We start from the raw sequence: 9894 nt of genomic DNA on the forward strand, positions 1-9894 counted from the left end.
ACGTACGTAAAAAAAAAAAACACACACAGACTAATATCAGATAATTTTGCAAATGTTACAATCATTATTCAACGTCCTAATGATATAGAATGAAAGCGTCTTTCTTTTCTAAGCTCATGCTTTTATTTGTCCACATCAATTTACGTTCTTTAATTATTTTCTTGATTCTTTTGGCCAAGCATGCCATGTTGTCGCCATTCATCACCTACAATTTTTTATATTATATATTAATCTTTTAATTTAATGGAAAATATTTAAAATAATATCATATTACATTTACATTATTTATTTATAAATATATAATTGAAAATATATCGTAATTTTCATTTTCTATTTCTTTAAGTTTATGTTTTTTTTTTATATAACTTTTAGAATGATATATCATATTGATAAATTGAATTTACTTGATCTTGATCCACATAAACAGCGAACTCGTTTCGTGAACACCTATAATAAATATAACTCACGGAACAGTACACAATATTTAGGGTATCATAATTAAAAAATAATATTTATTGATTAAAAATATATTAAAATTATGAAAGTAAATATAAATAGAGAAAAAAAGTTTATAATTTTTTAATCGACGTAGAATAACATTTTCGTGACTTTAAATTGAAAATTCCGCAAGACTTTAATAAATTGGGTACAGAGTTTGACAAGTACCCGTCTTTCCCACCAAAGCAAGGTCATAAATACACGCGCAGAGTAATAAATAAAAGCAAATTATTCTGCAACGTGCAAAGCCATTACAACTTGTTGTAGTTTGACAAACACAGGATTCAGCCCCGAATGTATCATGAAATAACAAACCACCAAACACAATGGACCAAATCTATCGAATGTCTTATCATTCATTTTTCACTCTCTTTGTGGATGATATGGAGAGTGCAGACATCATCAATGAAATCCCTTTCTAATTCAATAGCAACAAAAAGAGAACATATACAAAGTTGAAGATCAGATCAAGGTTTAATATTGCAGTCGCAACAGCAATTGCAGCTTCGATATCCAGATTTTGTATGTTCAAACTTCATTTATAACACAATAAAATTCACCAAAAATCCCCTAGTCTAAATTTTGGACTAAAAAGAATCACAAGTGGTGTTTTCTTCTCACCGTAACCAGTGTGCGAAACATTCAGACGAGTTATCTGGATTATGAACGCTCCATAGACCCAATTCTTCTACTGATATGATGCATGCCAGCATTGAACCCCAAGCACCCCAACAAGCCCTGTTTATAAGGCAAAAAGGTCTTCTTCTTTAACTCCTCAGAAGCAGCCCGGTTCACGGTGTAATGCAATTCGTGAGCCGAAACCGGTCCTCTCCTTCTTGAAATTGAACCGGCACTCTCGGTGGACCGGAAACTCACGTTCCTGACATCCTCGTGCGCTGTCGTTTTGGACAGAACCGCATACTTCCTTAGAGGATCTCTGTCCGTGGCTCTTCCCTCTGAGGCACTTCGAAACAGTAGAAAATCCTTTATCCTCCATTTTCTATACCCTTTTGTAAACGAAATGGACGACAAAAGGGAAGAATGAGTAGTTGAAGCAGTTTCAGAGGGTCTGGTGTTGGTGTTGCTCCTTTGAGAAAAAAAATCATCGGACTCACACACACTACTGTTACTGTTTCTACCTCCTTTGCGACCAGAGGGAATCGAAAAGGAAGAAGCTCTTCCTCTTTGTGGGTTGTGTTGTTGTTGGGGTGGTGGTGATGGTGGTGGTGGAGCTTTGTTTGGAGTTGAAACAAGTGAAGGGGGCTTCAAAGGTCGAATTTTTCCACCATGGAAGAGTTCATCAGCGGAAAGAGAGGGTCTTTGGAGGTGGCCACTGAAGTCGAATTCGAAATCATCTTCATGAGAATCGTTGCTGGGTTGAGGAACGGTGGAAGTAGAAGCAGAGGAGTGGCGAGGATTGAAGTTGAAGAGAGAGGAATTATTAGAGGTGCGAATGGGGCTTGTTGGAGCGCTGAAAAAGAAGTTGCCAAAGCGTTGAGGACTTGAAGGAGCGGTGATGTATGGAGAGGAACAGTTACTGTCGAAGTTGAAATCCATGGTAGAAGGAGGCACTGCCACCACCACTTCCATGTCTTGTTCTGTTCCCAAAAATCGCTGTTTGGGGAAATATGTGGCCTTGGCAGTTTGGGTTATAAATATATATACGAATAAAGGGAAACAGAGATAGAGATTGAGACTGCAGGGTAAGTCTAAAAGGAAGGAGAGGGGAAAGCCCAGAATTGAAGATTTTTGTAGTTTTAAAATATAAACTGTCCTTAATTGTTTGCTAAAAAGATAATGACGTGGACATAAAAAAATATTAAAGATGTATTAAAACGTTTTTGGATGATAATATGCAAAATATAAGACTGATTAAAATTAAACAATTTCAATCTGGGAAAAGAGGTAAAGGCACGAAGGGAATTCTAAACCATTTTCTTTTCTTGTTCCGGCTACGAATAAATTTGGATGTGGCTTGATATATCGCCAATACATCAGTAATTGGGTATATTTCAATTGTTTTGGTCAACACAAAACAGTATTCCAGAAGAAAGCTGTTGGAGCAATTATTATTTTATTATTAAGGATTCAATCAATTGATGTTGGCTTATTTAAATTGATATATGACTCTGTTTGGTTTCAATCCGGAAAAACGGTGACAGGGGATCTAGAAGATGAGAAAATTTGAGGAGAAGAAAATCAAGAGAGAAGGCAGCTTTTCATTTCATTTTTTAAAATTATAAGTATATTTTATAAATAGAATAACTCTACTCAATGAAAAAATATTTATATCATAGTTAGGTTAATTTTTTTATACACAAAGTTTGAGCCTGGCACTTTATTTAAGGAGAATTAAGTATGCATTAGTTAAATTCGTTGATTTATATTACCTTATTTGAGTAGGAAAAGAAAAGAACTAAGATAAAGGATTGATAAAACTATTTATGAATCTTTTATTAAAAATTAAAATATAAAGTAAATTAATGAAGATAACGACAAACTAATTGATTTTTATGTAAATGTGTGTTCATTTTACAACACCATATAGTTTCAGATATTCTATTCTATTCAAATTTTAATGAAATTACCGTTGAAATAAAAGAGATTCATGCTGCAAAAAGGGGGGGAAATGAAGATGTAAGTGAAAGAGAAGGAAATGCTTTTTGCTTGTCTCGTTGTTGATAAAGGAAGAAAATAAAGATGCAAGAGAAAAGAGAAAGGAAATGCTTTTGCTTGGTTCTTAGATATATTATGGCAGTTAGGTTACCGTTTTGTCTATCCAGTTTTCTTTCTGCTTTTGTTGGTTAAATTTTCTTTATGTTCAGATTATACACAACGTTTGATCTTAAGAGGAATTTTGTTGACAATGGTTGCTTGAAAGCAATGAACATGTTTAACTGATGGTTTTGTTAAAATTGTGCATGTTTCTTTTAATTTTGACTAATTAAATAAAATTTAATATTTGTTATTCTAATTTTTTTAACAGTCATCCATGCATATATATGTGTGTTTTTTTTTTATAGATAATATATGTTAAAATTTGAAAAGTACAAAGATTATAATAATAAAATTGCCATTATTTTATTTAAACTATAAATTATTATTGACAATGATTTAAATTGAGAGAAAAAAATTTGAAAATTTAAAAGAGATCACTACATATTAAACAAACTTTGGTCTAAATTCAAATTTTCTGTCACCTTTGTTTATAAAGCACTGTATTTTCGTAATAACTTATTACAGAAATACAAGTTAATGGAATGGAGAATAAATTAAAAATGTAAAAAACATATATTTAATAGAATTTGTAGTTGTAAAATTAGTTATTAAATATATATATATATATATATAATATACATAAACAATTTTTAATAAATATTTTATTTTACAATAAAAATATATTTTAATTAATTATAGTTTTAGATTTTTAATTTAAGAAGAAATTTTAACATTTGGTAAATCAAAATTTTATTACAAATCAAAATAATAGTTCAAATAATATAATATTTAAAATTAATAGTGAAATATTTAAGGAATATGTAATGAGGATCGCTTAAATTTAAAAATAAAAATAAAAAATTGAACATACTAAGTGCACATTTTCAAATTTGAGAAATGTTAAGTACTCTACCTATTTATTTATTTATTATTATTAATTCAAGAGACATATCTCATATTGAGGTTACGTTTAGTAAAAATAATTGATAAGGTAATTGAAAATTAAAAAAAAAAAACTTAAAATTGTTAAACCATTTTTTTGAATTAAATTTTTTTGATAAATTAATATTTTTAATTAGGTTATAAATATAAATAATATAAAAATATTTTTTTTTTACTTTTTTTTTGTAGAATTTTTAATATTTTAGTCGATTTTTTATTTACAATTGTAGGTACTTTAGTTACATTTGGTCTCTTATCATTTTCTGAAAATCAAATATTTAATGCAAATAAAAATTATGTAAAAAAAGTTTAATATCGTTAAAGCGGATAGTAAACAACGGTTTTTATTGAAACGATGAAAGTAAAAATTAAAAAAATAACAGTAATTTATAAGTCGTTAAATATAGTATTGGAAAATTATTATGTTAATAAAATAAACAAATTTATAATAGAAAAAAAATTTATCAAAAATATTTGTTTTCAAATAAATGTGTTAGTCAAAATGTTATAAAGTAACTGAAATGAACTGCCAAATGCATTTTAAGCATTACATTTTATTTCTTTTTCATATTTTTCCAATAATATTATTTAAATTTAATTAATATTATTTTAAAATTTTACATATTATATATCAAATTGATAAACGTAAAAATTATATATTTTCATTTAAATAATTTATTTTCATAGTTTTCTGACTTTTCTCTTCGGCTTCAATTTTTTTTCTTTAATATATTCCAATAAAATAAATTTTTATTGGACACATTCACAATCATAATCGAGTATATTAGACTTTTGTTTAATCTTTCCACCTGAACAGTGAAACGCATTTCAATTTTTAAATCACTTTTATTGGTCTCGTGTGAAAATAAGTTGTATAATTTTTTACGTCGTTTCAAAACCACACATTACACATTATCTTGTATTAATTGCATGAATTGAATAAAAATACACTTGTACATTTTACTGGGTTAGAATTAGATGATGAATTTAAAACACTTTATGCAATATCTAATACAATGTCAACTAGCCATATTGTTATTTGTTGACTAATGAGGCAATATGCATTTCATTTAATTTTTTTATTAAGAATTTTGTATGAGTATTTTCATGATAATCATGTTTGAGGCCATTGATCTTGAAAGCCAAATAGTATTTGAATTCAAAGTTTTATATGCCACTCAAACCACTGGAAAACATTAACACAGTTAAACGGTCCATTATACATTCATGTTGAGGCTAGCTTATTACACACCGTCCAAACCTTGCATGTTAGAAAAGTTACCATTAAAGTTTATTTAAAAAAAAATTTGATTTTTTTTTTAAATAATGCAATTCTTGAAACCAAACATAAGTTTAGAAGTTGTTTAAAATATTAATACTCTACAATATCTGTCTAAATAATAGACACTTTGAACTCCATTATTTATAATTGACGGTGACATGATAATTTCCAACACAGAATATCGATTATTATATTCAATTTTTAAAATTAATTTTCATAAAAAATTTGTTAACTTTTTATTTTTAATAAAGACTACTTTATTCTTTTAAAATATTAAAAATGCAATACTAATTAAATTTTTATAGAGACTAATTAAAATTGTATATTATAATTTTAATAATGAATAATTTAATATGAAATTTTTAAAAAGGAAAATAATTTAAAATAAACTAAATTTTGTAAAATATACTTACTTTAAATAAAAATAAAGATAAAATTTAAGTGCTGAATTTTATTAGTATTTTCTTTTATTAATGTTTATTTCAATAATTGGCAAAGTGAAACATAAAAAATACTCAAAATATTTCACTTAAGTTTATTGTAAAACAAAATCTAACAAATCCTAATCCCATATCTACGTTATTCTCTTCCAATTTCACTGTTTGTCAAGAAGTTGTTCAGTCTTTCAACGAAGATAAGATAATATTGAATACGAGATAAAAAAAAATAATTCTTTTTAAATGACGATATACATTTGAAAGAATAAAATATAATTATGAGTATTGATTAAAAATGATTATTGTAATAAATATGTATTTATATTTTAGTCACTAGTATCAATGATGATTATACCTGTAATTTATTTTCTAAAATAACGAGCACGTTCTACAGAAGTTAGTACTACGTTGTTTTCAAAACCTGTTTATGTTTGGCTATGGGTAAGAAGGTCTCACAAGTCAAAATAGCAATTTATAATTGATAAGAGAAAGAAATAAAAGAAGAAAAAAAATTTAGAGTATGTTTGATTTCACTTTTAAAAAGATTTTTTTATTTTTATTTTTTAAAATATAGTATAAATTTTAAGCACGAGATTCACGCATTTACAAACAACGGCAGAACCTTACCATCCTAATACTTGGACTGGTTGAGTGATTGTATTATAATAATTAATTTATATTTATATTTGAGTCTTTAATTTTGATGAATCATAATAAAAAAAATCCTTTTAAATTTGTCTTAATTATAGATTTGAATATTTTAAAAATTTTGTTTTGTGATTTGAAAAATTTATTTAGTTAATCCTGTTTAAAATAATAAAAAATTTATTCTTTTTAAACTTAATCATTTTAAAACTCACGCATTACATTCTTATTTTTAATTTAAAAATATGTCTTCAGTTATAAATACAATCATTGTCAAGAACTATTTTTTAAAAAAATATTCTTAGTAATTATCCTCTTCCTCGTTAGGTAATGTTACTTTTTATAGCTTTAACATGATTGTATATTTTTAAATGTGTGATATTAATATATTATATTTATTATAATCTCAATCAATCTTAAATTAAACTTGATTTCAAAATTTTAATATGGTATTTTGATTTTTATAATTTTCTCTTTATTTATTGTTATTTAATATAGTACAATATTATTTGCTAATAATAAAAATACGTATTAGTTTATTTAATATTTTTGTTTATAGTTTTTTATATTAAAGAAAATAAGTGTACCATGGTGAAAAAGATTTTATTTATTAATTTCTTAAGCTTAACTGAATTTAAAATATGTGTAAAAAATCTAGATCTTTGATGATAATATAAATTTGTTATCTAATAAAGATTGCACAGCTATTAAATTATAATCTTTATCTCAAATTCGGATTCATTTACTTGAATTATATTTTAACGTTATCTTTATATAAATAAGTTAAATATAGGGACAGGATTTTTTACATTTAAAAATTCTTACAAGATATTTTTCCATGTATATATATATAATACGAACGCAGATCATAAGTGAAACCGTTGGTTTTGATTTTAGACAAACTTAACTTTGGAGTTTTGCGAGATGAAGAACGATGAGCTCTGGGCGAACCTTCACTCTGATCTGTTGAATCAAATTGTTAAGTACATACATTCGTACGAGGATTACGCTCGACTTCGTCTTGTTTGTAAATCGTGGAGTTCAACACTTGCAAAGACTCCGGAGCACAAATATCCATGGCTAGTGTTGTTACCTTCAGAAAATTCTATTGAAACTTATGGTCCAAGAGAGAAAGAGATTAATCAAATGAGATTGCCGCAGATGCAGAACCACTTGTTTCGTGGGTCTTGTTGTGGATTCCTAGTGATCCTTGGTTTATCTGATGGAGCATTGAAGCTATGGAATCCATTTACAAAGGTTAGCTTTGATCTTCCTCCAATTTCAACTTTGCCAAATATAGTTTATTTAGTTGATTATTTTCCTGAATATATTGCGCCGTTGTGGAATGCCTCAACTGCAACTATAGAGCGAATTCATATTCACATGAATAGGCCACCGGTCCACAAGATAATTATTTCTTCCCCTCCGGATAGTGACACACATGAGTTCATGGCAGTAGTTATATACGGAGAATATTCTAGATTGGGTTTCTATAGATGTGGTGATGTTGGTTGGACAGATATACCCACGTCGAAAGCACATAGGTGTGAATTTGAAGATGTTATTTTTAACGAAGGAAAGATATATGCAGTGGATTGGAACGCTCAACTTTATGAATTTGATATGCATACGAAACCTGTACCTCTAGGAGGAGCTACTAAAGCCAAACCTCCAATCAGAGTTCCACAATCTGGTGACCCTTATGATTGGACCTTCAAGTATCTGGCTGTACATGGTAATGGCAGCTTGTTAATGGTGGTGAGGCATTATGTCTGTCCTCGTGGTGGTGTGTATCGGACTAATACATTCAGCGTCTATATGTTGACCAATAGGGAACTTGTGTGGTCCAGAGTGTATAATATAGGGAACTATGCGTTAGTGCTTGGATTAAATTCATCTATCTCTATGCCTTGTGCTGCTTCTTATACCAAACCAAATCATATTTACTATACCGACAACCTATTTGAACAACATTATGTCAGCGACGAAGAAGACGAACTTTATGCAGACGACGACGAAGAACATAATTATGGAAGAGGCGTAGAAGGCTTCCACTCAGATGTTGTCGGTAGTGTTGGTGGTCACGATATAGGTGTGTTTGATTTGGAAGGCGGTGGCAATAATTATCTTTTTCCGGCTGCACTACTCTCTGCTCCAGTTTGGTTGTGCTGATCATTTTTATTTTTAAGTTATTTTACTTTGTGCGGATAAAAGCATGGTGAGAGATTATTTGCTATGTTATTTATTTCTCCAATTAATATCTATTTCTATTATGTTTATTGAATAAATTATTGTTTGTTTATTTTGCTTTTTACTATTTGCAAAGTTTGGACACTACCAATTAGACATGTATGATCTTGATCGTTTTACAAATAAATAATTTTTAATTTTGAAAAAAAAATAGAATAAAACAGATATACTTACACCAACTGTTTTTCTTTGTACGCCTTCCAATATTTTAAACTATAATATTTTTGATTAATTGAAGGTACAGAAATTTTTATATTTTAATTTCATTAACACTACACCTAATAAATTATTAAAAGTAAAACTTGAACTGCGATAGACAAATTACCAAAATATATTACCCGGATTTCAGACTGTTAGTATATTTTAAAAACGTAGTTTTATATCATTTTAAATTTCAATTCATTTTGGTACAAGTTAGTTTTGTTAAAATTATATTTTATTTTTTAATATAAAGAGTTTAAATATATTAATGTAATTTAAATATAATACGAAACAGAAACAGAAAAGAACAACTAACCGAAACAGAAAACTAACAGACAAAAATTTTAAAAAAATAATTATATAAAAGGATTTTTTTAGCAGGATAGGCTTAGCGGGAAGAGGCCAGATACATCAAAGGAGGAGCCAGAAGAGGCCACGTATAGCAAAAGAGAAGCGGGAGATATTTCTCTTTTTGAAAACACCTCTCTTTATTTTGTAAAAGGCCACATACAGCAAAAAGAGAAGCGGGAAGAAGAGGAAACACCTCTCTTTTTTAAAACACATCTCTTCTTGAAAAAATTGCTAACTTCTGCGATCAAATATCTTTTTTTTTCTTTTACTCTGTTAAATTACAACCCATAAAAGATTATAAAAAGGCAAGAAAAGTGGGAAGAAGAAACACCTCTCTTTATGAAAAAGTTGTCAACTGTAATCAAATATCTTTCTTTTAGAGAAAAAGTTGTCAACTTCTGCAATCAAATATATTTCTTTTACTCTTTATCAAGCTGTTAAACTACAACCCACAAAAGATTGTAAAAGGCAAGAGCAGTGGGTTAGGAATATCACGATTAGTCCACTGATAGAGAAAGAGCCCCTGTCTTTGGCGCTTAGTCTTCAAGTTTTTCTTCAATGTCAATTGTA

The 9894-nt window shown here is 28.2% G+C and overlaps 2 protein-coding genes across 2 annotated transcripts; one reads left to right on the plus strand and one right to left on the minus strand.

Annotated features, from left to right (window-relative positions):
- Window positions 1-564: 564 nt before the first annotated feature.
- On the minus strand, window positions 565-2161 carry LOC113869746. Its single transcript, XM_027506204.1, has one exon. The coding sequence runs from the start codon at window positions 2086-2088 to the stop codon at window positions 1159-1161; it is 930 nt and encodes a 309-aa protein (XP_027362005.1). The 5' UTR covers window positions 2089-2161; the 3' UTR covers window positions 565-1158.
- A 5285-nt stretch (window positions 2162-7446) lies between these two features.
- LOC113870096 (putative F-box protein At2g33200) lies at window positions 7447-8694 on the plus strand. Its single transcript, XM_027506696.1, has one exon. The coding sequence runs from the start codon at window positions 7447-7449 to the stop codon at window positions 8692-8694; it is 1248 nt and encodes a 415-aa protein (XP_027362497.1).
- Window positions 8695-9894: the final 1200 nt, after the last annotated feature.

This window comes from Abrus precatorius, unplaced genomic scaffold (genome assembly GCF_003935025.1).
Source record: "Abrus precatorius isolate BTA unplaced genomic scaffold, Abrus_2018 Scaffold6, whole genome shotgun sequence".
NCBI lineage: Eukaryota > Viridiplantae > Streptophyta > Magnoliopsida > Fabales > Fabaceae > Abrus > Abrus precatorius.

What these genes read in the sequence shown, in the direction of transcription:
- LOC113869746 (XM_027506204.1), bottom strand. Translation starts at nt 2,088, where the DNA reads ATGGAAGTGGTGGTGGCAGTGCCTCCTTCTACCATGGATTTCAACTTC.
- LOC113870096 (XM_027506696.1), top strand. Translation starts at nt 7,447, where the DNA reads ATGAAGAACGATGAGCTCTGGGCGAACCTTCACTCTGATCTGTTGAAT.